This window comes from Ictalurus furcatus, chromosome 19, assembly GCF_023375685.1.
Source record: "Ictalurus furcatus strain D&B chromosome 19, Billie_1.0, whole genome shotgun sequence".
In the NCBI taxonomy this organism is placed as follows: Eukaryota; Metazoa; Chordata; class Actinopteri; order Siluriformes; family Ictaluridae; genus Ictalurus; species Ictalurus furcatus.
The window spans coordinates 5,010,748-5,037,521 of record NC_071273.1 but is presented as its reverse complement, the minus strand read 5'-3'; the positions used below and the strand labels follow the sequence as shown (position 1 = coordinate 5,037,521).

The 26,774-nt window shown below is 39.1% G+C and overlaps 1 protein-coding gene across 1 annotated transcript; it reads left to right on the top strand.

Annotated features, from left to right (window-relative positions):
- Positions 1-26,696, top strand: LOC128623008 (NACHT, LRR and PYD domains-containing protein 12-like). Its single transcript, XM_053649842.1, has 11 exons — positions 1-1,150; positions 6,821-6,955; positions 10,379-10,465; positions 11,172-11,222; positions 11,369-13,135; positions 18,609-18,803; positions 20,955-21,128; positions 23,658-23,831; positions 24,293-24,466; positions 24,754-24,927; positions 25,763-26,696. The coding sequence occupies exons 2-11, from the start codon at positions 6,903-6,905 to the stop codon at positions 25,770-25,772; spliced, it is 2,859 nt and encodes a 952-aa protein (XP_053505817.1). The 5' UTR covers positions 1-1,150; positions 6,821-6,902; the 3' UTR covers positions 25,773-26,696.
- The last annotated feature ends 78 nt before the right edge of the window (positions 26,697-26,774 follow it).

Below are 26,774 nucleotides of genomic sequence, written 5' to 3'. Positions count from 1 at the left end.
TGAATTGTGTAAAGTGAGCATGTCAGTTCACAGAGTATTAACTTAAACCAATTACATTATGAAATCTTTTGGGGATTGTGTTTACACTATATGTTATTACTGCATCCTGTACAACAATACTGAGGGGCAAATGATATCTGCCATTATTTATAAGTATAAATTTGATCTAACAACTATTTTCACTTGTCGCAAAGAACTGCTCCTTTTATATAGTGTTAACAGAATATATCTCTATTTATTTTTACTTAGAGCAAATAGAACACGTGCACGAGCTACGTGCTCTTCGGATGTTTACTTTTTTGCTTCTGTTCCGGAGTATTCTGTCACGTCGCGAGACGTAATGGAGTAGAGTGCGGAAGCAGGTAAAGATGTATTTATTTAAGGGCAGACAGACAAATCCAAATCGTACTCCAAAAAACGTAGTCAAGACAGGCAAAGGGAATCAGAGTCTCGGTCACAGAAAACCGAGTCAAAACAAGAAACATGAAGTAGTACTATGGACTGGGAGCGGAAAAACCAGCGGGGACTAAATTAACTGATCTATAGTTTGAACTAACTAAATCTATCAAGGAACAGAACATTAACAACGTGTTTAACTATCCTATATCTACTATAATATTCCGCGAGGTGTACAGGGAGGCGAGCGGTATATATCCCCAATATAATCAGTCGTATAGAACCATTTTTTGCACTCTTGTGCACTTTTTAATGCACTTTTTAGTTGTAAACTACAGAGTGTTCCATTCTTTCAGCAGTCAGTTATAGGCCTAACATCAGCTATTCAAGGGGCTCAAAGATGACCACATAAAATATTTATATTTTACTCATTTATTTATTTAAAGTTATATTGTGCCTTGTTGGTAGCCTATGCCTGCTGGAATGAAAGAAAGATGTTGTACTGTATGTGATTAAATGCATTAGAGAATCATGAAAACATAATACAAATGAATTCTCAGCAAAACAGATCCGGCTCAAAGAGTCGACTCATTCCCGATCGACTCATCACCTGTAATGAATCCTCCTTCCTAAAGTGAAAGTGTTTCTCCCTCAGACTCGACTACATTTTGTGGAGCTCTTGGAGAAGTTAAAACAAATCTTTAAGGCAGAAACGGTGTTATTAATGTCACACAACAAGAACTGTTGACTGAGGGTGAGTGCTGTATTGTTTGTTTGTTTGTTTTTTGTATAAACGACTATAAGAAATAAGAAGAATGCGGATATATTGTAAATAAAACTCGTTTAAAGTCAGCTGTAGGAAATCTGCAGCGCGTGAGGTTCAGGTGTGACCTTACCTGTAAAACAGGTTTTTTTTAATGGCGTATGTACTATACAGACCTTTCAACTTCCTCTCTTCAATTTCTCATGAATGAAACATTCAGAATGTTCGGGGAATATAGATTTATCAGTATGGAACAAACATCATGTGTTTTTGAAATATATTTGGTCACATTTAGCGGTCTGGAAGCAGAAGTCATGGTGTGTTTAAAGGCTGTAAACAGGTGTTGTGTGGAGTGAAATCAGAGTCAGCAGAACCTGAACCTCAATTTGTAATGCTTGGGGGGAAAACTTCTTGCACTGCTCCCTACAAACATGGTCTGCAATAATCACGCAATAATCACGCAATAATCACGCACACCTGCATCCAATCTCACACACTCAGTCCACAGTAAGAGACCGTTTTCAAACTATGTCTTTGTGAAGTCTTATCGCTCAGTTGCTTAGTCTCTGTCATATTTGCTTTCTGCAAATTCAAGCTGTCAAAAACTAAAGCAGTTTTAAATTCAGTGACATGGGGGAAAAAACAAAGCCTAAGACTGAGTGATTCAGAGAAAATATCCGGGACAGTAAAGGAGCCAGGCTCTAATAGAACTCAATTCTGGCCAATCACAACACACCTGTGAGCTCCTGGAGGCGGAGCTTCATTCATTATTCATATTTTATGTATCAGTTCCCCTGAAGTATCAGTTAGAAGCTCTGGGGATAAATAGGTATTTTTCTGTGCTCTTCAAATTAAATGGGTTCAAAGTTGTTTAAAGCACATTTTCTACATTCAGAGACTCAGTTGTGATGCACAATAGTATTTTGAGAAAGATATCTTTAGTTTTGTGACTAGTACAGAGTGGATGGGAGAGTTTTATCATCTACAGCAGTTTCTTTATGGTGGGGAAAATTCTCTCAAGTGAATACAACAATGTATTGTGTAAAATCCCATTTTATAAACCCAAGGATGTGATTTATAGTATAGTATATTTACACATTATATTATTTTTGACATTTAAAACATATAATAGTGTTTATACAAATACTGTTACATGTCATATAATCTGATTCCAAAGGATGTGTTTTTATATAATGCTGAGTTAGTGATAAGTTCTGAGGATAGTGGTTTGTGTGTGTGAGAGACAGAGAACTCATTCTGTGCTGTGTATTTGCCACTCTCATATATACAGAAAGAGAGAGAATATACAGAAAGAGAGAGAGTAAATCCCATATGGCAGAGTGTTTCTGGTCTTCTAGGAAAGAAGGGTCTTGGAGTGTAGGAGGTGCAGTTAAGCCAACTCACACATGTCCACTACATTAGCAGGAGTTTTACATTACGAGAGGATTTATTGACAATTTCACACATAATCAAGATAACATTTATCTTTTATTTTAAAACAGATACTTCTGATCCTTGATTCTGATTGGCTGGGCTGTGTTCAAAGCCATTGCAAATTACTCTATAAACACACACCTGTGACCTCATTACATTAATACATTAATAATACCAGTTTCTGGAGAGAGAAAAAACAACAAATAAAAAAACGTTTATTATCAAACATCCATGTTTTCTTTTAAATATACATTACAGTTTGGCAGCACGGTAACATACAGTAATAAACCAGCCTACAATGCTAATTCTTTTCTTTTTACTAACTCACTTTACCCATTCATATGATGAATCTCTTCCTCTTTTGATAAAGGCAGTTGATATCAAGCTGAAAGGTGCATTAACGCCACCTACAGGACTGTAGTATACCAGAGTTTAAAGTGCACGTATTATGGTTTTGAAGCCTGCCTAATTTTGTTTTTAAGGATTCGTACAATAGATTTATGTGCATCCAAGGTCAAGAAACACTTTAATTTGCTCATAATTTAAATTTCAGCATGACCTTGTGTAGCATTACCTTGGGTAGCATTACCTTGTGTATATGTGTACAGCACTGGCTGTACACATATACAACACAAAACCATGCATTTGGAATATATATAGATAAATAATTAATCATACTTATAGGTTGTGATCCAGAGCCACAAGATGATCCAAATAAAGTGGGTATGTAAAAGTAAATCTTGAATTACTAATGACTCGTTTCAGGTGTTCAGAATCGGTTCTTTCTTTTGAGAGTCAATATCTCCATTTGTCGTGTGCGTTGATTTTTGAAACTTTGAAAGGTTTTTACATTCTCAAACAGCTCTATAACACGCTACATGAAATGTAATATTTGAAAAACCATAATAGGTGCGCTTTAAAGTGTTTATAATTACAGTAGCTGTGTCTGAAATCGCTCACTCGTTCACAGCTGTCCCAACATTTTTGAACGTGTTCCATGCATCAATTTCAAAATAAACGTTTATCTTTAAAAATCGATGCAGTTTATTAGGTAAAACATCAAATACCTTCTCTTTGTAAGTTTTTTTGCTTAGATACATGTCAAAGTACATTTACAAATCACTTCTCTTTGTTTTTATTAGCATTTTCCATACTGTCCCAACTTTTTGGGAATTGGGGTTGTAGATGAAAGAGCAACAAATTAGGCAAGCTCACCAACTGAGCAGTTTAAGCTTTTGTGAGATTTTAAATATGTAGAATTAAGTCCAACTATGTGTATAGTATATGTAGTATATGTTTATTTTGGTGTATTTGTTAGTTTGTTTTCTACAGAAGGTGATGGTCATGATCTCGTCCTGTCTGTGAGGGTGTGAGAGACTAAATATTTAAAAATATTTGCACTTAGAAAAGTTTACAATCAAAATGAATTAAAATTGTAGATGCAAAACTAAAGCCATACTACTGATCCGTTTTGCTTAATACACAGTTCTGTTGCTATGTTACAAGGGAAACTCCTCCAGGCAGTAGATCAGTCCATCCAAGATGTTGCGATCGCAGAGATTAATACTAAATCAAGGAAACGTCACAATCATCAGAGGAGCTTGCAATTTTTTCCTAAATTACCCCAGATTCTCTGCAGTTCTGGGCCAAGATGAGTCATCTGACATGATCACATTGCTCATTCAGCCAAAGCCCACTTCGAGTCACATGCATCCTGTTACGCCACCGCCAGCAGATGGCACTGCGGCGTGGTTTCCATGTGGACCCATGACTCGTTTTGATTTCGTTCTCTTCCTGTTTAGACATTGGCTGATGTGCCAGGTGTCTATGCTTTAGTTTAATTATGTTGGTTATGTAAACCCCTCGTGTGGCTGCCCAGTTTGCGCAGTATTATCGGTTGTAATGTTTAGCACATATAGCTATAGCATGCTAGCGGTCTCATGTCCCTGTTCTGTTCTCGAGTAATGCCTAGACTATAGTCCCATGTTTGATCCAGATAGTCCTGTTCAACATAGACTGCGTTTCTTGTGTTTGTTTGTTTGTTTGTTTATTAATAAAGACAGCGCTCCTGCGCTTACTTCGTGACTACAAAGCCTCATGTGAATCGCTACACATCCAACATAGGTAGAGCTAAAAAGGTCTAATTTACCAACAAACATCACCGTGAAATTTTGTAGAATTGCAATTTTGATTTCAATTCAAGTAGTTTTCTACAAAAACGCACAAAACTTTTGCAAATTGCACAGCAAATTTTGAAAAAACCCGCAGCAAAATCTTTTTGGTTGCACCAGTCACAAAAAATATTCCACAAAATCCTGTACGGACTGGTAGATGTCCATAACTCCAAACCTAAAGGGTGAATTTGAAATTCTGTTGTATGTGATCCAATAAGTAAGAATTACCATAAAACAATTTTTTGCACAAGGTGGCAAAGTCTTGCCAATGTTAACATGCATTTAAGTTCAGAGAATCAACTCTGTGATGGGTATTCTGTGTTAGAGACCCTGTCCTCTTTGTTGGATTACTCTTTTTGTCACGATTGGAGGTGGAGACGGATGCAAGTGCATATTATAAGTTTTAATAAGGACAAAAAGACACTATGATCTTGTGGTAATACATTCAGTGTAAGAATAAACAAAAATCAAAGACCATAAACACAGTAACAGAGGCAACGGCAAAGAAAGACAAATGTAAGACAAGGTGTGCAGTGCAAACTGTGGCTGTATACAAATAGGTGCTCGTTAACATGACATGATTCAGGTGCAGATGGTCATGTGACTGTGATGCAGTGAGGTGCAGTGGCTGCTGGGAACTGTAGTCCAGAGTTCCTTCTCTGATATTATATGACAGAACCCCCCATCAAAAGGCATTACTCCCGGAGCACCAGAAAACATTCCCTCCCCCAGTGGTCCTGGTCAAAATGTCTTCAGCTGAGCAGGAAGGTGGGGCGATGTCCTCAGCCGAGCCTGGCATAGTGACGTCTGAGGCGGATCAGGAGAAAAAAGCAGAGCTCTTGGTCGCACCGGGAGGCAGACCAACATCTTCAGCTGAACAGGGAGAGCTTAACAAAATGGGAAGTGGCTATAAGAAAATAGCACAAACATTGAAAATGCTCATTTCCACCATCACGGCAATAATTAAGAAGGTCCAGTCAACTGGAAATGTTAGGAATCAACGTGGAATTGGACGTGTGTCTATATCGTCTCAACGCACTGTGAAGATGATTGTTCGAGTGGCCAAAAAATCTCCAAGGATCACAGCTGGAGAATTGCAGAAGTTAGTTGCGTCTTGGGGTCAGAAAGTCTCCAAAACTACAATCCGAAGTCACCTACATCACCATAAGATGTTTGGAAGGGTTTGAAGAAAAAAGCCTCTACTCTCATTCAAAAACAAACTCGAGCGTCTTCAGTTTGCCAGATACTACTGGAACTTCAAATGGGATCGGGTTCTAGGGTCCGATGAAATCAAAATAGAGCTTTTTGGCAATAAACACCAGAGGTGGTTTTGGTGCACACAGAGAGGTAGCCATATGGAAAACTACCTCATGCCCACGGTTAAATATGGTGGTGACTATTTAATGTTTTGGGGCTGTTTTTCTGCCAGAGGACCTGGACATTTTGTTAGGACACATGGCACCATGGACTCTATCAAATATCAACAGATATTAAATGAAAACCTGACTGCCTCTGCCAGAAAGCTTAAAATGTGCTGTGGTTGGATCTTCCAGCAGGACAATGATCCAAAACATACATCAAAATCAACACAAAAATGGTTTACTGACCAAAAAAATCAAGGTCCTGCTATGACCATCCCAGTCCCCTGACTTGAAAGCCATAGAAAACCTGTGTGGTGAACTGAAGAGGAGAGTCCACTAGCATGGACCTCAAAATTTGAAGGATCTGGAGAGATTCTGTATGGAGGAATGGTCTCAGATCCCTTTCCATGTATTCTCCAACCTCATCAGGCATTATAGGAGAAGACTAAGAGCTGTTATCTTGGCAAAGGGAGGTAGCACAAAGTATTGACTAAAAGGGTGCCAATAATTGTAACTGTAACTGTATGTATATACCACCGTAACATAACCAGACAGTTCAGATATATGAATGGCGAGCTTGTGATTTTAATGCACCTGTCAAAAAAGTTTTTAGGCTCACCACTATTAAAAATGATACAAAAAGGTAAACTTGTTGTGAAGTTTAACTGTACATTTGTTTCTGTGTTTTTTAGGAGTGTGCTCCATTCCAGCAGAAGAGATCAGACTCTTCAGGACTCAGCTGTGTGTTTGTGCAAACTTTACTAATATTCAAAGATGGAGACTCCTGATCTGGACACAGATAATGTTTCCCCACACCCCAAAACTGGGTAACCTACCATGTCATTGTATTCTAGTCATAAATATTCATATTTATACCATGGTCTGTATGAATACTCGATTCTGATTGCCTGGAAGGTGTGCATTCAAACTGTTGAATTAGGGGTGGGCGATCTGATGATTTTGTATCTGCTATGCACAGTCAGATATTTCTCAAACCAAAGTTATTTGTAAACTTTGTTGGGCAATGGTCAGCACTTCCGTAATACGACAAATCTTTTCAACAACCTTAAGAGGAAGCATCTGAAGGGAACATGCCACTCAGGCAGGTACAACAACCCCACTCATCTGTATCTCACAATATCCCGAAACATAAACAGTTAGCACTGACCAACACATTAGAGCAATCAAAAAAATATGATAAAAGCAGCGAACGATGGGAAAAGGTGTCTGAGGTGTCACATTCTATCTAGCCAAGAATATGGTGCCGTTCAAGGCTGTGGACAACGTGGGATTTAAGAGACTGATACACACTTTAGATGCACGGTATTATCTGCCAAGTCGCAAATATTTTCCTTATACCGCCATTCCCCCATACATATAGCGAATACCGAGAGAGGATTGCTGCACAAATAAAGCACCACAAATTTTTTGCAATGATTACAACTTGAAACTTTATTTTACTTAGAATGTTCAAAGTGTCAGAATTTGAAAAGTGCACTTTTGTGTTGTGTTATATATATATATATATATATATATATATATATATATATATATATATATATATATATATATATATATATATACATATATATATTGGTTATATGTATTAGTTTATATTTTATATAAGTATTTATGCGTTGTTTTTTATGGATGCAAAAAAGCACTGATAATTAAACTTCAGTTTTAACTTAATAATAAAATCTCACTTTCATGGCACCTTATGGTTTTTGTTACTCGCTCTTTAGGCATAATGGTTTACTTATGTTTACTTTGATTGTACTGTTCTAATTAGACATTACAGATCTTACTTGTGCTTTCACTGTTTATCACTGCGTCTACATTGCGATTGAGGAGCACTTACAGATCACTCCCATTATAATAAACGACAGAATTTACACTGCAAGCATGCAAATACAGCATATAATGTCAATAAACTTGAATTAAACTAAACCTTTAAGCAACTCGCACCAATTTCCCCAACCTGATGCACACAGTGGAGCATTTTGGATAGTAACACTTTTTTTCTGCTGTCACTTGATTATGCTTCTGTCTGATGGTGACATGTTGGACATTAAAGGTAGCGCTGACATAAACAGTAAACTGAAGAAATTTATTGTCATTGATTCTGGGTATTCTGCTAAAGTTAGCGGCGTTGCATCACGTGCATTTGGCGTCATGTGCTATCAACTGGGAAATGGGTTATACTTCCAGTTAGTAAAAAACCACTCGTGTTCCACTTGAGATGATATTACCCTTCTAAAATTCATGTGCGATCAAACGCGCCAGCGCTAAAGGCTAGCGAGCGAAATCGTGGGAAGAGGACATTTTTCAGTCTTTTAAAGACTTCATTGACAAAACCCAGCTCCCAGTGTGCAAATTGATATCAGTCACTACGGACAGTGCGCCCGCAATGGATGGCAGCGCAAATGGATCCATTGTGGGCGCACTGTCCGTAGTGACTGATATCAATTTGCACACTGGGAGCTGGGTTTTGTCAATGAAGTCTTTAAAAGACTGAAAAATGTCCTGCAGTCTATGGATGGCAGCACAAATGGATTTATTGCCAAGTGCAGGGAATGCACTTTCCCTGACTTCCTTAATTACCACTGCATAATACACCAACAAGCCTTATGCGCAAAAATGCTAAACATGAGAGAGACCATGGATGTGGCAACAAAGATCGCCTGCTCTGTACGTGCTAGATCACTTCAAAGACGGCTGTTCCGTGATCATCTGGAGAAGGCAGACTACGACCATTCTGAGCTCCTGCTACACTCTGATGTGAGATTAGTAGGGGTAAATTCCTACAGAGATTTCGAGAGCTCTGTCTGGAGATAAAGATGTTTCTATTTGCTGTTAAACATGCAGAATACACCCAACTCAATGATGATCGGTGGCTGCTGGACTTGGCATTTTTAACCGATCTGACCAACAGGTTAAATGAGCTTAATTTGGAGCTGTAAGGAAAAGACAAAACCGTGGTCAATATGATCAGCTCAGTTAGTGCCTTTAAACGGAAAATACAACTTCTCTGCTCAAAGCTGCAGCGCCATGATTTTGGGAACTTCCAAAACCTTGCGTCAGAGCTGGAGACGCAGCGGAAAGCTTGTGAGCAATTTAACATTGCATGCTACACGGAGCAGATTGACAGCTGTCGGTCAGAGTTTGACACACGCTTTCAAGACTTTGCTTTACTGGAGCCAGTCGCTACCTTCATGTGCTACCCATTTAGGGACAATGTTGAGGTTGATTCACTCGCATCGAAAATTGCAATTTGAGGCTGAGATTATTTAATAAAAGCAGATCTCTACTTCTCACACTGACTGCTCTCATGGTCAATGACCGGCAGGATGGGCTTTTTTTTGGTCAGAAACCATAGAATGTCTTTTTTTCATCCTTTCTCTTCATGATTTTTACCTCTGCCAAACTCTGTAGTTAAAGCAAAAATGCTAATTTTAAACATTATCTTGAATCATTAACGTTAGCGCTGTGTTACGTTTCATTCAAGTTTGACAGGTCAGGGGCACGTCAGGGGCACATCAGGGGCCAATAATATTTCAGCAGGGGCCGGCCAGTGCCATCTGGCCCCACCCCTGGATGTGCCAGTGCTTGAAGGAAATGTCAATTATCTAAATTCACCTAAAAATAACCATTAGAGAACATCCAGTATAAGTTCTCTTTAGGTTGTCCCACAGAAACCTCTCTGCAGTGTTCTGGGAAGGTTAGTTTTTGGTTACAAAAAAAGAACCTACAGAGAACGTTCCTAGAACATTATTATTTGGCTCCCAAAAAAATAAAGAAGTGGGACCCATGTGCTAATGTTAGGGGAACGTTCTGTGTTTGCTGGGTAAAGACAGCTTTAATTTGTCAATGCTGGCAGTGACCATGGTATAAGCAGTATAATCCATGACTAGGAGTGCACTACACCATTTTAATGCACTCTATGGAGGCAACCACCCTCCACTTTGTGTCAGGTGGCTCTTTGCCTCCACAGCATGCATTATTATAATGTAATGCACACCTAGCCATGGATTATCCCTTACCAAAATTATTTACTGAGTAGATATGAAAGGAATAACTTAACCAAAGTTTTACTGTTAATGACAAGTCAACAGTCTCCACTCAGTGTGAAATAATGTTTGATTCAGTTCATTGTAAGTAAAATTAAGTTCTCATTAAATTAAGAAGTTAGTTAAGAACTGTTAAGAGTGAATATAAATGACTAAAGGACTGTCTATAATGTTGTGCAGTAAACCCAGCTGTATCTCCATGAAGAGTGATCAGTCTATGAGTATTCCTCTGAGATTTAAAGATGGAGACTCCTCACTTCCACACAGGTAATGTCTCCAATAAATTCCAATAAATAAATAAAATAATGCAAAGGTAAATAATCAAGTAACATTGCTAGCTGACATTGTGAAAGACCTACGGTTGCTCTTCTTGCTGGTGCAGTTCTTCTTCTCTATATTCTGGCTCGAACATGTATGGCTGGATGCTACTGTGTAACAGTAACTCAAAAACTCCTCATTTGTTGAGTCATTACTCTCACTTGAGTAAACCATTCTCTCTATCTAGGGTTGACAACAATCCATCCCTTATAAACAGGATAAGTCTACACAGTGGTGAGAATAACATAATAGTGAATAAAATCAAACCAGTTTCATAAAAAATAGCAGGGAAGCTCAAAATCAATGATATGGGACAGAGAATAACAAGCACACAATGTGTGAGATGGCAGGTCAACATCATCATTGTCTCTGCTATGAACTAAACCTGTTCTGAAAAATGTCTTCCAATGCTATTTTGGCCATGAAATGCAAGAGGCTGTTGAAATAAAGGTGTGGATGTGAGACAGGATACAGTCCTGTCCTGGACAATGAATACAACCAGAATACCTAGAATTAAAATAGGGCCAGATTAACACTGTGTTTTCTGAATGTTAATGCACCCAAAAATAATTATTGTAGTTTATGTAAAGGTTTAGACTATAGTATGTAAGTGATGGATGTTATAATCTTTAATAGCTGCAATTTTTGTTCACAGTGTTCTACAGAGAGCAGGAGACAGAATAGAGAAGAACATCACAGATACAGGGTAAGATCAGAACCAACAACATGACTGTGACACTGACACACTGGTATTGTAAACCTCTCTGCTGTTATTAACTACAGAGTGATTAGATTATAGAAAATATATGGACCCCATGTCTCACCACATCTTCCTACTTCACCATCTCACAGGCACGACCCAGAATCTGCTGCTGTGAATGAATTCCAGAAAAAGTTCAAATTAAATCTGATGAAGAAGTTTGAGTGTTTGAATGGAGTGATAATAAACCTGGGAAACCAAACACTCCTGAATGAGATCTACACAGAGCTCTACATCACAGAGGGAGACAGTGGAGAAGTCAATAAAGAACATGAGGTGAGACAGATCGAGGCAGCATCCAGGAGAACAAGAACAGAGGAAACACCAATCAAATGCAATGACATCTTTAAGCCCTTATCTGAACAAGACGAACCCATCAGAACTGTGCTGACAAAGGGAGTCGCTGGCATCGGAAAAACAGTCTCTGTGCAGAAGTTCATTCTGGACTGGGCTGAAGGGAAAGCAAATCAGGACATCCACCTCATATTTCCACTTCCTTTCAGAGAGCTGAATCTGATGAAGGACCAGAAACTGAGTCTGATGGAGCTCCTTCATGTCTGTTTTAATGAAACAAAAGAAACAGAAATGTCCAGTTTGGAAAAGGTTCTGTTCATTTTTGACGGATTGGACGAGTGTTATTTTCCTCTAGATTTCCAGAACACAGTGAGAGTGTGTGATGTAACTGAATCAGCATCAGTGCATGTGCTGCTGATAAACCTGATCAAAGGGAATCTGCTTCCCTCTGCTCTCATCTGGATCACCTCTCGACCAGCAGCAGCTGATCAAATCCCCTCTGAGTGTGTCCATCGAGTCACAGAGGTACGAGGGTTCAATGACCCACAGAAGGAGGAGTACTTCAGGAAGAGAATCAGTGATCAGAGCCTGGCCAATAACATAATCACACACCTGAAATCATTAAGAAGCCTCTACATCATGTGCCACATCCCAGTCTTCTGCTGGATTTCAGCCACTGTTCTAGAGAGAATGTTGGGTGAAGCAGAGAGTGGAGAGATCCCCAAGACTCTGACTCAAATGTACACACACTTCCTCATCATTCAGACAAACATCATAGGAGAAAAGTACTCAAAGAAGCAGGAGAGTGATGAAATGCTTCTTAAACTGGGACAACTGGCTTTTCAGCAGCTGAAGAAAGGGAACCTGATCTTCTATGAGGAAGACCTGAGAGAGTGTGGCATCGATGTGAGAGAAGCAGCAGTGTACTCAGGTGTGTGTACGCAGATCTTCAGAGAGGAGTTTGGGCTTCAACAGAGTAAAGTGTACTGCTTTGTTCATCTGAGCTTTCAGGAGCACCTCGCAGCTTTGTATGTGCACCTGACATTCATGATGGAAAAGAGAAATGTTCTTGATCATAATCAGGTCTCTAAATGGTGGATCTCAAATGTACACAGGAGTGCTGTAGATCAGACTTTAGAAAGTCAGACTGGACATCTGGATCTTTTCCTTCGCTTTCTTCTGGGTCTCTCACTGAAGTCCAATCAGAAACTCTTAACTGCCTTAGTAACACAGACAGGAAGTAGCTCCCAGAGCATAGAGAAAACAGTTCAGTACATTAAGAAGAAGATCAGTGGATATCTTCCTCCAGAGAAATCCATCAATCTGTTCCACTGTCTGAATGAACTGGGTGATAATTCTCTAGTGGAGGAAATCCAACACTACCTGAAATCTGGAAAACAAAGTGAATTCTCTTCTTCACAGTGGTCTGCTCTGGTGTTTGTGTTACTGACATCAGCACAGGATCTGGAAGAATTTGACCTGAATAAATATATCAGTACAGATAAGATACCAGAAACTGTTCTTCTGAAGATGATGCCTGTGATTGCAGCATCCAGAAAAGCAATGTAAGTAAAGCTGAATATAACTGTTCTACTGTTACAGTGTTAGAACGAGAAACTGAACACACTTTGACAAATATCTACTTTGGGAAATAAATAAATTAGAGAATAAAACATTTTCCATTTTTCACCCAAACACTAAAATACCCAGCAAGCAAGACAACAATACATAATTCAGCCATTGGGATTCCCTACTGTGATGAACCAATATTATATATATTTACACATGTGCAGCAGCACTTCAAATCAGAGGATTATAAAAGAGATTTGAAAGTGAGTTTCTAGGTCTTCCACTGGAGAAGATGCTAAAGAAAACAGAGATTCTGTCTGTATTTAATAAAAAAACAGAGAGCAGAGAAGCTCCATGGCCAGAACAAAAGGAAATGAACTGAAATAGGAGAACTTGTTAATATCTGTTAGCAAGTTGGCTAACCCTACTTGATTTATCCATGTAACTATTAGTAATATGGCTAATAAGGTCAGTAATGCAAAGGTAATAATCATGTAACATTGCTAGCTAACATTATGGTCGCTGTTTGTGTTGTTGTTAACTTCAGTTATTTGTCTCAGTGTAATTGTGAAAGACCTACAGCTGCTCTCTTCCTCCTGTTGTTCTTCTCTCTGGTGCAGTTCTTCTTCTGTATATTCTGTATTGAACATGTATGGATGAAGGTCACTATGTAACACTAAATCAAAACATCCTCATTCATTGAGTCATTTCTCTCTCTTCAGTAAACCATTCACTCTATCACAATAATTTACACACAAAGCTACGTAACTGATTATTAGCAGTAGGGCGCTAACTATCTCACTTCCCTGAATATATCATTATCTAGTTAGTACAACCCCATTTCTCCCTTCTCCCCCCATATCCCCCCTTCTCCCCCATTCCTCTCCCACCCAATGATCTTAAGGGCCGTTTCTGAAAATTTGGGGACCCTAAGCGACAACTTCATCAGGGGCCACCACCTATACCAATCATATTATTATATATGACAGAATGAATAGAAATCTACATACTCAAGGAGTGAACTCTCTAAACAAGTCAATTAGAAGAAAGAATGAACGAAAGAAAGTAGTAAAAATTGTACCTGCATCACGTTTATCAAAAAGCTTTTATTTGTCTCATACACTGATCAGCCATAATATTAAAACCACCTGCCTAACATTGTGCAGCAAAACAGCTCTGAACCGTTGATACATGGACTCCACAAGACCTCTGAAGCTGTGCTGGGGAATCTCGCACCAAGACATTAGCAGCAGGTCCTTTAAGGGCATTTTCAGACCTGTAGATCTGTGCTTTATTGCAAAACGGGGACATAAATTGTTAAAATGTTGTATTTGTCCTTGGCTCAGCTTCCTTTCACAAGGCAACTGTTGGCTCAAATTTAGCCTATTACCCAAAAACATTTAAAATTCAACTTAGAAGCCAATACTCACATCTACCTCTGAGCCCAGTTGGAGATAGAAAAAATACACCAGCCGTGAGTGAGAAGAAGCAAGGGTCCAGCTTTATTGTTCCGTTCCACCACACGAGATCCACACCGATGAGAATTCTCAGAGGTGATCCCAATACCCTGAGCTTAAGCTCCAGTATTTATACTGTATTTACACACTAAATAACCCATATGTTTCAAGAGGACTATGATCTCACTACCAATAGGGTTAAAAAAGAGCTCATTTACCTTACTCTTATGTTCCAGAAAAGGGCTATTTCACTTACACATAGAATTGAAACCAGGGGTTTTAATTTACACATAAAATCAGAACCCAGGCATTTCTAATAACCCAGAAAATAAAAACCCAGAGCTTCTAGTTACTCAGAGGATCAGAAACTTCATTCTTCAGTTACCTTAGGGCATCAGAAACCAGAATTTTCAGTTACCTTAGGGCATCAGAAACTGCACTTTTCAGTTACCTAAGGGAAATTAGATGACGTAGACAAGACTAAACAACCGGGAGGGACCTTGGTCTTATTGTTATCTCGAGGGGGGGGGGCAGTTTGACCCAGCCACCCTTATAACTGGCTCCTCACGGTTCTTTCTTAAAATTAAGGCCTTCCTTGCGAGACACGAACCCTCACCATTTGAGTCATGAGTAAGTTTACATTTTCCTGTATTTCTAGTTTATAATTTATTTTCATATTTGCACTATATTTCTTATTTTATATATATTTATACTACTTAAAAAGCGGTTTACTGTACTTCCAACTTCTTAATATCATTACAGTTCTACTGTCCTGCATATCCTACTATTCTGTTTTTTTATAGAGAGTTTCTCTATTACTATAAGATATTATTAAAGTTATTCATGTGTGTGTATGAGAAAGAGAGAGTGTGTGTGTATGTTGTATCTACTTGCCCGCCCTTGACTGTACGAGCGTGTGTGTGTGTGTGTGTGTGTATTAGCCCTCCTCAGCTCAGCTCGTATACCTCTTTTTGACTTTTTTGACTACTACTGCTCTTAAAGATCTTTAAAGTGTAATTCCAATTTGTCAATGTCCGCCTAATCCCACTTCTATGTGTCTAGGTGCCCGTCTTTTCTTCTTCTCCCCTTTGCTGGATGCTAGGTCTCCCTTATGTTTATTTTATGACATTTTTTATCCGCAACACAACATTTCAAACTGTACCAAAATGTGTTTATACAAGTCACATGTGAGTAAAATGTCCCCTCATTGGTCAGATTGCACCTGTTTTTGTCCCGGAGTTCCGCTCATAACAGTCGTCCATCAAGATGCCAGCCCCGCAAGCTTATTGTGGCTTTCTTTTTAGCTGTAGTTATTATAATCTTTCAGTTGAGTGATTGAAGCCCATCTCCTTGAGACTCTCACTAAACACCTTGTAAACCTCTGTGTTTTTATGTGTGTGTTTTTATGGGGCGGCTGTGGTTCAGTTGGTAGAGTGGGTTGTCCACTAATTGTAGGGTTGGCGGTTCGATTCCCGGCCTGGGTGACTCCACATGTCGAAGTGTCCTTGGGCAAGACGCTGTATCCCAAGTTGCTCCCGATGGTAAGCTAGCCTTGCATGGCAGTTCCTGCTACCATTGGTGTGTGAGTGTGTGTGTGAATGGGTGAATGAGACACAGTGTAAAGCGCTTTGGATAAAAGCGCTATATAAGTGTGCCATTTACCATTTATTTATTTTATGTGTTTTTGAAAGTTGTTCAGAAACATGTTTGTTAGACCAAATTTCATTGAGGTATTTTACCTTGTCTTTGGTCCAAGTTAAAAATTCAAACTGCGAGCCATTAGCAAAACAAACACTTATTATGTAATGTAGTTCCCATCATGAACTGTTGTATAGGATGGTTCATTGGTTTCTTGGGTCGACTTCAGGGTATCAAATTAGCACCCGCCACCTGCCAAATGAGGGTGTATTGTGGGCAGAGTATTTCATTATTTTTATTTTACTTTAAATGCACTAAGGCCATAAGCTAAGCTAAGCTAATTGTTGCTTGTGCTTTTGCCGCAGATGGCAACAATGGCAAAGACCACACACTGCTTCCTCTTCATCTTATAGGATATGATGCATATATACGCTGGTGGATTTTTATATACAAACACTCTCCCTACAGAATGTTTTATTTTAGCGGCAAGAATACTGGTTTGTTGTCAAAAGTGGAATGCTAGTTGCGCCACATATGTTACTATGGCAACCAGTAGTAGGAACGCCTACTGGCGACATCATAGTACAGCAACTGGCGACTAGCAGCAATAAAATCACTGTATGTGTGAACGCACCTTCACTCAATCTAATTTTTACGGGCGGCAACTGGAAGCATAAAGAGACTTTGTCTAATTACACCAAGGTGAGAATTATCAGCCACTTTGGCAGTTGGACGACAAAGTTAATTTCAGACACTGTTCAGATTGCTTTCTCACAACAATGTTTAGGTAGGTGGTACGTGTCAAAATAACATCCACGTTGAATGCCGGGACCCAAGGTTTTTCAGGAGAACATTGACCAGAGTATCACACTGCCTTCACCTGCTTGCTTTCTTCCCACAGTGCATCCTGGTGCCATCTCCAGGTAAGTGACACACACGCACCTGGCCTTCCAATTGATGTAAAAGAAATCCTGATTCATCAGACCAGGCCACCTTCTTCCATTGCTCCATGGTCCAGTTCTGATGCTCACATGTTCATTGTAGGTGCTTTCAGCGGTGGACAGGGGTCACCATGTGGACTCTGACCATTCTGTCGCTACCCAGCCCCATATGCAGCAAGCTGTGATACACTGTGTGTTCTGACTCCTTTCTGTCACAGTAGCACGGTAGCTGTTGTGTGGGATCGGACCAGATGGGCTAGCCTTCAGTCCCCACATGCATCAGTGAGTCTTGGGCGCCCGCTTGTCCTTCCTTGGACCAATTTTGGTATGTACTGAGCATACTGGGAACGCCCCAAAAGACCTGGAGATGCTCTGACTCAGTCATCTGGCCATCACAATTTGGCCCTTGTCAAAATCACTGAGATCCTTACACTTGCCCATTTTTCCTGCTTCCAACACTTCACCTTCGAGAACTGACTGTTCACCTGCTGCCTAATATATCCCACCCCTTGACAGGTGCCATTATAACGAGATAATCAATGTTATTCACTTCACCTGTCAGTACTTTTAAAGCTATGACTGATTGGTGTACATTACAGCACAGTGAAATTAATTTCTTCACATATCTCAGCTTGTTAGGAAGTTGGGATCAGAGCGCAGGGTCAGCCATGATACGGTGCCCCTGGAGCAGAGAGGGTTAAGGGTCTTGCTGAAGTGCCCTACAGTGGCAGCTGGCAGCTTGGTGCTAACACTGACAGTACCCCAAAATATTTCCTTATAGCACCTGAAAAGGCTGACCAGGGCAACAATGACGTTGACATGCAAGCTCACACTGCTCATGTATATTCTCTTCCTGCTATTTCTTGTGAAATTGGTTTCATTTTATTCACTATTATGTTTCTCACCACTGTGGAGACTTAGTGTATGTATGAAACGATGTGTATGAGAATACGGGACAAATCACATCCCGTATTAACTGAGTAATTTTATATTTCAACACATAACAATCCCATATTACACAGGATGAGTGTAAACCCTACTCTAGATACTAGGTAGTTAGCTGTAGTTATCTATTAACTTTATCCACTTTAATTACATCAACAAGTGGAAGCAATAAAGTGTACAAATTGACACAAACTAGTTCATTAATAGTCATTTTTTTGCTTGTTTTGGGTCTGTTTCTTCTTTTTTGTGTGTATTTGCCTAATTTAGTACCTAGCGTATAGGAAGAAACAGCCCTGGTGATGTTTACAGCAGATGCATCAATGTTTAAAATTTAGATGTTGGCTGGAGTTTCCCTTTAAGCATATTGTCTAACTGGTGTTTGTACTTTTAGCATTTATGAAAATGAGAAGGTTCAGTGAGAGCTTTGAGGACTTGTTTGATAATTTGCACTGGTGTTAGTTCATTATGTATTATTTTATTTCCTTCAGTATCAGATGTGATTCACTTGGAGTGAGAAGTTGGTCAGCTCTGGTCTCAGCACTCAGCTCAGAAACCTCCAATCTGAGAGAACTGCATCTGACTGTGAAAACACTGGATCTGACTGGGAATGAACTAGGAGACTCAGGAGTGAAGAGTCTCTGTGCTGGACTGGAGAATCCTCACTGTAAAGTGGAGACACTGAGGTAAGATCATCTCTCTGAGAGTCACAATAACTCACTAAACACAGCAGTTGTATACAGTGTTGTTTTTCACCTGAAATGTCCTGTAACAGTACAACATGCAGAACAAATAGATTAATCATTAAATGATAATGATTTCTCTCCAGAATAATTCATGCTTTAAATAAATAAATAAATGTACTTACAGTTAGATACATGTACATTAAAAATAGAGATAAACAGAGATCCTTCTACAAAACCTGACTCATTACTTTTAAAGCCAGCAATACTTTAAGAATCTGCATTGAGTGACGTTGCTCAGTAACATTTCTGCGTGGTGTGTATCCGTGTAACAGACTAGTTCAATAAAGAGTTTACCTTCTCTGAAACAGACTCCACACCGTGTCTTTTCCCCCTGACTCTCGTGCACTGTATCGTACACTGCTTCACTATGTGAGCTCCATTTGTAAGTCAACGTGGCAACCTCAGCTCCAGAGATCCAGCATGAGACCCACGAGGCGGTCTCATCCCCAGAGCTCCATCAGAAAGCCAAGTTCCTGTCCGAGGTCGAAAAGAGGGCCTCACAAGCCAAGTTTCTGTCTGAGGTTGAAGAGACGACCTTTCAAGCCAAGTTCCTGTCCGAGGTTGAAGAGACGACCAACCCAAGCTCTGCTCATGCCAAGTTCCTGTCCCAGGTCGTAGCTGACATCATGGCCAACCAGGTTCTGCTCACGCCTCAAGCCGACATCATAAACAACCAAGTTCTGATCACAACCGCGTCTTCTGATATGGACAACTAAGTTCTCCTTATGCCTGAAACCGACGTCACGACCAACCAAGTTATGCTTATGCTCAAACTGATGACCCCGGCGAACCAGCCCCAGTCTCATGTCTGCTCCTCAGCTCCTCGAGGAACCTGCTACTGGTCAGACAATGCCTGCATTTGAACCTGAGGGGCTGTGAAGACATTTTGCCCAAAGAGCTAGGACCACCAAGGGAGGGAATGCATTTTGGTGCTTCCCACACATACGTTCACCTTCTCCGGAATTCTAATCTCACACACCTGTTGCCAATCTCACACTCACTCACTCCACGCAATATGAGAGACTTTATGAACATCATGACTTTGCGTAGTATTGAGTGTTCTCACCTTATCAATCGTTTGTACCTGTTTCCTCGTTTTGTTTTATGTTCATTGATCTTGCTTCTTGTTCCTCGTTGATTCTTGCCTTGCCTAGTTTGTGCCTGTTTGCCAATCGCCTGACCCTTTGCCTGTTATTTTGATCACGCTATTGTCTCGTGATTTGGATTTGTCTGCCTGTCTCTCTATGAATAAACTCTTCTCTGCATTTGCATCAGTCCTAACTTCTTAACGTGGATTTTGTGACAAAAAGAGTGACGTCATCTCAGTGAATCGAATCTTTTCTTGAAAAACATTCATTTACTGGCCCTTTCTGTAAATTACATCATTACACCAGTATGTGTGAAAAGTTTATTTTTGTGTGTTGTGACTCACTGAATCATTTACTCAACTGATTTGTTAAAACACTGAGTCATTCACGGTTAAACATGTCTTATTAACCTAAAATGAGCATTCCTACAAATCTATTAGAAGAGTGTTTAAGCAGCGTGTTTTTCCCGCTCAGAGCAGATCTACTTTTTTTTTATTATTAATTTTGTTGACTTCATGACCTGCAGAATATTTTTTAATTTACAGGAAATAAGAAGTCTTCCTGCAGGATAGATTAAGTACTTGGGGACTTTATTTTATTTCTGCACGAGGTGTGCAGCAGTCCTTCAGGAATTATAAAATCCTGCAGGAGTTTTCCCTTGTGCAGCGAGTGTGCTGGAAACTCCAATTTTTTCTATTGTACTGCTCCACCGTAAACCCTATAGGAAAATCCTGCACAGTTTGTCAATGTGTCCTGCAGGATTTCATCATTCCAGGATTCCAGCAAACATCCTGCAGAGAAATGAAAATCCTGCAGGATTCCTGTAGAGTTTTTTTTTTTTTTTTAAGGGCACCACTGAACAGTGGTAATGTTTTGTTCAGTGTTAATTATGTCTTGTCAAGAGAGGGCAGAAAGTCCAACATGACAGACACATCATCGTCAAAGCAAGTAAACCAAGATATAAATCTGTTGATGAAGAATGCGCCATTGTGTCTCTGTACAGGTTGTATGATTGTGGTATCTCAGATGACGGCTGTACTGCTCTGACTTCAGCTCTGAGATCAAACCCTTCACATCTGAGAGGACTGGATCTGTCTAAGAATAAATTAGGAGACTCAGGAGTGAAGAGTCTCTCTGCTGTACTGGAGAATCCTCAATGTAAACTGGAGACACTGAGGTAAGATCATCTTTCTGAGAGTCACATGACCTGCTCCTCAGTAAGACACATTCTCTAATAGTGAGACTGAAGCAGAAGTTTTAGGTTCATCATCAATGTCCTGAGGAGGAAGATTGTTTATTTTCACTGCACACTGATGATCTGTCACAGAGTCTTTGGGTCAGATGTACGTATGTGAGAAGCTGCAGCACAAAACGTGACTTGAACTAATCACACAGACTGCACCTGGGACACAAACTAAATGCACTGTGTGTGAACTGCAGGGTTTAAAAGCAGCAGTGAAATGGAAATTATCTCAAAAATAGAATGTGGAAACTATAATCAGAAGTTAATGCAGTAGGACTGAAAAGGTGAACAGTTAAATAAATCAAATTAGATTTTTTTTTTATAAAAACAAAAAAGTGAGGTAAAGGCACTTAGAAAAATTTCAAGCTACAGCAACAATCCTTTTGTTGATTTTTTAAATTATTATTGTTCTTAAAAGTGAAATAGTGTTTATTTTGTGAGTGAATGTTCATTCAGTATGTCTCTGTCTAGCTGCTATGAACAGGGTTGCCATACCTGCATTACAGAAGCAGCTCAATAGACAAGCAGTATTAAAACCATGCAGATTTCATCAATTGCTCTTTCATTAAGGTCCTACAGTGGTCTCGTATTATTCCACATTTTGTGATAAATAAAGAATGTCTATGAGGAAACCCACTGACTCAAATACATTCATATAGTAACACAGGGCTGAAGTTGAGAACAGGATCAATAGATGTGTGTATGAGAGGAGATCACAGTGCATGCTCACTACTGTATGTTTTAATATACAGTTATGATTAAAATAATGTATGTCAATAGTATGGTGAGTCAAAAGTAGCTCAATTCCTCATTAAAACCGGAGACCTGGCAACTGCTCCAACAACACACATGGTGCTAATTTGCACCTGGTTTTCCAAAGGAGGACAAAATAACGTGTAAAACCGACAACTGCTAATCTCACAATCTTTATTAAATTGAGCAGAATATGTAACAGTTACACTTCCAGTGTTTCTGCAATTTTTTGAGAGATTCTTCCTCAAATGCACAAAAATCTCAGCACATCTGTCCCTCTGTCTTCATGTTATTCTTCTGTAGAATTTTTTTTTACTGCAAATTTCACATCCTAAACCCATAGAACCTGATGAACCCAATGTGCAGACATTTTTACCTTCCATTAGTTTTATAATCCAGGAATATTTTATTTAACAATAAATTATCAGCAGTAATCTTGTTTAGAGAAGACATGAGTGTTAATTCTCCTCAGAATGAATGTTTTATAAAATCAGTTCTCACTCTCTAGGAGCTGCTGCTTTAAGAAGCTGCATTGAGTGACGTTGCTCAGTAACATTTCTGCGTGGTGTGTATCCGTGTAACAGACTAGTTCAATAAAGAGTTTACCTTCTCTGAAACAGACTCCACACCGTGTCTTTTCCCCCTGACTCTCGTACACTGTAATCAGAGGATATAATAAGATGAAATGTATTTCAGTTTGTGTTAACACTGGAACACGCTGTCAGAGTGGAGATTGGACTCATCTGAGAGATGAAGAACAGAACTGCAGTTGGTTGAGGAGTGCATGGGGCAACGCCAAAACAGAGTCATTTTAACTGTGATAAAAACAAAATGATGTCTGTGTCTGTACACGTCATCTTTAATCACAGGAATTAGAGTAGGCCTGGTTTCCTTTTGTCACTCAAAATCTGAAGACTTTCTGAATGAATTTATTTAATAATAATCTGATGGGGCAGTGGTCCATTCTGACGATTTCTTCTGTTAAAATCATCACTTGAATAAAATTATTTTAAATATCACCACAACCAAATAGTAATCCGACAGTTATAATGGTTCTCCTAATAGATTTAAAAGAAATCTTAGCTGAAACAGTTCGTGTGATTTATCGGTTTCTTCTGAAACAATATTTTGTCCAACATCTTAACCATTGGACTACCACTGTTTAAGCAGCGTGTTTTCCAGCTCAGAGCAGATCTACTATTTAATAAATTTTGTCGACTACATAACCTGCAGAATTTTTTTTTTTTCCATTAAAATGAAATAAGAAGTCGTCCTGCAGGATAGATTAAGTACTTGGGAACTTTATTTTATTTCTGCAGGAGGTGAGCAGCAGTCCTTCAGGAATTATAAAGTCCTGCAGGAGTTTTCCCTTGTGCAGCGAGTGTGCTGGAAATTCCTGCATGTTTCTATTGTACTGCTCCATCCTAAACCCTATAGGAAAATGCTGCACAGTTTGTCAATGTGTCCTGCAGGATTTCATCATTCCAGGATTCCAGCAAACATCCTGCAGAAAAATGAAAATCCTGCAGGATTCCTGTAGAGTTTTTTTAAGGGAGCCACTGAACAGTGATAATGTTTTGGTCAGTGATAATTATATCTTGTGATTGATCAAGAGAGGGCGGAAAGTCCAACATGAAAGACACATCATCATCATAGCAAGTAAACCAAGATAAAAATCTGTTGATGAAGAGTGTGTCATTGTGGTCACAGGTTGCGTGATTGTGATGTCTCAGGTGAAGGCTGTGCTGCTCTGACTTCAGCTCTGAGATCAAACCCCCCACACCTGAGAGAACTGAATCTGTCCTATAATAATGTAGGAGACTCAGGAGTGAAGAGTGTCTCTGCTGTACTGGAGAATCCTCTCTGTAAACTGGAGAAACTGTGGTAAGATCATCTCTCTGAGAGTCACATGACCTGCTCCTCAGTAAGACACATTCTCTAATAGTGAGACTGAAGCAGAAGTTTTAGGTTCATCATCAGTGACCTGAGGAGGAAGATTATTTATTTTTATTTAACAATAAATTATCGGTGAGTAATCTCGCCGTAATTTATCCATTGTATCTTGTAATTCATGACAGTGTTTGTTTTTCATGATGATTCAGACTTTTACTTCCTTCATTCTGTGATAATATAAATATATAGAGAGATATTAGATGAGAGAAACTTAATATAACACTCAGTATGATCATTTTAATTACACTGTTAATTATAATAAACAGGTGATATTAAATCGTCATGTCATTCTGAATAATAAAATCATTTTACAAACACATCATCTTTAAAGTAATTCTTAAACCAAGATAAAAATCTGTTGATGAAGAGTGTGTCATTGTGTCTCTCTACAGGTTGTATAATTGTGGTGTCTCAGATGAAGGCTGTGCTGCTCTGACTTCAGCTCTGAGATCAAACCCCTCACACCTGAGAGAACTGGATCTGTCCTATAATAAAATAGGAGACTCAGGAGTGAAGAGTCTCTCTGCTGTACTGGAGAATCCTCACTGTAAACTGGAGACACTATGGTAAGATCATATTTTAAATCATTAATAATAAAACATGTTCTAATCTTCTGATTACGGACAGTCTGATCTTTTCAAGAAAGATCTGTTCATGTGAACGCTGATTAAAAAAGAGATTTTGTTGAGATGTGAGAAGCAGGAAAAAGTAACTAAAAACATTTCTAAAGATCTAGTGTGTGTTACTCAGTCCACAATGAGAGAAACTGTCTACAACCAGAGGAAAGTCAGTGCTGTTGTTCCTCTGCCTGAGATCGAGAGAGTGAAGAGTGTGTCATTGTGTCTCTCTACAGGTTGCGTGGTTGTGGTGTCTCAGATGAAGGCTGTGCTGCTCTGACTTCAGCTCTGAGATCAAACCCCTCACACCTGAGAGAACTGCATCTGTCTGGTAATAAAATAGGAGACTCAGGAGTGAAGCTGCTCTCTGCTCTTAAGCATGATAAACATTACAAACTACAGACACTGTGGTGAGTCATGACCTTTATAAATAAATTGTGAAAAAAAATAAAGTAAATAGGAAATAAAACCAGTTTTAGAAATGTCACTATATTCTATTTAATCAGATTTTTTCTAACAATTGGCTTTAATGCTGTTTTGTGTTCAGTAAAGTGTGTTGATTTAAAATTCATGTGAAGGTAGAAGACAGAGAGTCAGACAGAGTCTACAAAATATCACAAATGAGTGCATGAGAGTGATTGTAAATGAACACCTGGTCTCCTTGTGTCAGCCTGCTATCTCTGACTTCATACTGCTGCTTTTGTCTGAACAAGATGATCTCTGCTTTTCCCTGTTTCTGATAAGCAGCACACTTTCTTCTCAAGTCTCATTAAAGCTAATTAAAATGATTATATTTTATGCCCCAGATATTTGATTTGAGCAGCCACTTTACTCACTCTGACACTTCCTCCAGCACCCTACCTCCACACCGTGTCTTCTGTCTTTCCTGTAACATTCACCTCGGCTTCTTCTTAAAGTCTGCACTTAAATATAAATGTAGAACAAGAGCTAAATGACACAGTGGTGTTCATTATTTAAAAAACTCCAAAGCCTGTGATTGGATAAGAGCAGTGATGTGATGGGTAAATATCTGCTCATTTTCCTGTTAGAACTTGTGGAAGTTCTAATTTGTTCTCGCTAAATGTTATAACACAGATGTTAGTAAGAATGAAGAAATGTAGAATGATTAATTATAAACAGGAGATGATGATGTTTCTCTTGGAGCAGAGATGATTACATGTTGATCATGAAGTACCACAGTCCAGTTTGTGGTAATTAATTCACATGTTTTTCTTTTATATTCAGGGTGGATTGAACATCTGTGTGTGTGATGAAGACTCCGGTGTTCCTGCATTTCACTGTTGGGGAATAGAGAACACATTTATAAACACATCACTCATTTAATTATAACACATTAAACAGACTCAGAGACGTGAGAAGTGTGTGTTCATCATGCACAGTGAATCAGACTGCACACAATTCTACACTGAGTGTAGAACGACCTCTGACCCCTGATAAAATTCCCCAGACCTCATTCTCATAAAAACACCTGAGGGATTATTAGGAACAGCAGGTGAAAAAACACATGACCTCGAGCTGAACCCAGTCAGTGGAAGAGAGAGCTAAAATGGACAGGAACAGTTTCAAGACATTGGTGGAATTCTCACCTGACAGGATTGACATCTGAGGAGTATTTAACAGGAATTTTATAGCAAAATAATTTTGAACACAAATTTATGTAACAAACAAATATATTGTTACACTGGGTGTTTTTGTAGAGAAAAGTAAAAATATGAATCACCCCAACATGCTGAGTCAACATCATAACCCAACCTTGCTGAGATAAAACAGCCCAGACTGAGTCGGTCCACATTGTACCCAGCGCTGGATTTCAGAATCGACCCAAACTGGGTTCTGTTTAACTCAGCAATTTTAGAGTGGACCTTTTTGAGGAGACTCAACTGGGAATGAGTGTATATGAGCACAAACACCTTCTTTCTGTTGTGTATCTTTTTACATGCTTCCCTTTCTCATCATACATACATACAAGAGATGATCTCTTATATGTATATGAGCACAAACACCTTCTTTCTGTTGTGTATCAGTTGGTTTTTTACATGTTTCCCTTTCTCATCTTTTAAGGCAGGTCAGTAGTGGAATCTTTTTTCATGTGTACATTGTAGACTGTTTTTTGACTAATTAATAGCGTACTTAAATAAAATGCCTTGTACATCCTAACCTTTTCACCTTTTACATTTAATTAAAAAAAAAAATTCACTAACTAAACACTCAGTGGTCATTGTGATTTAATTATATT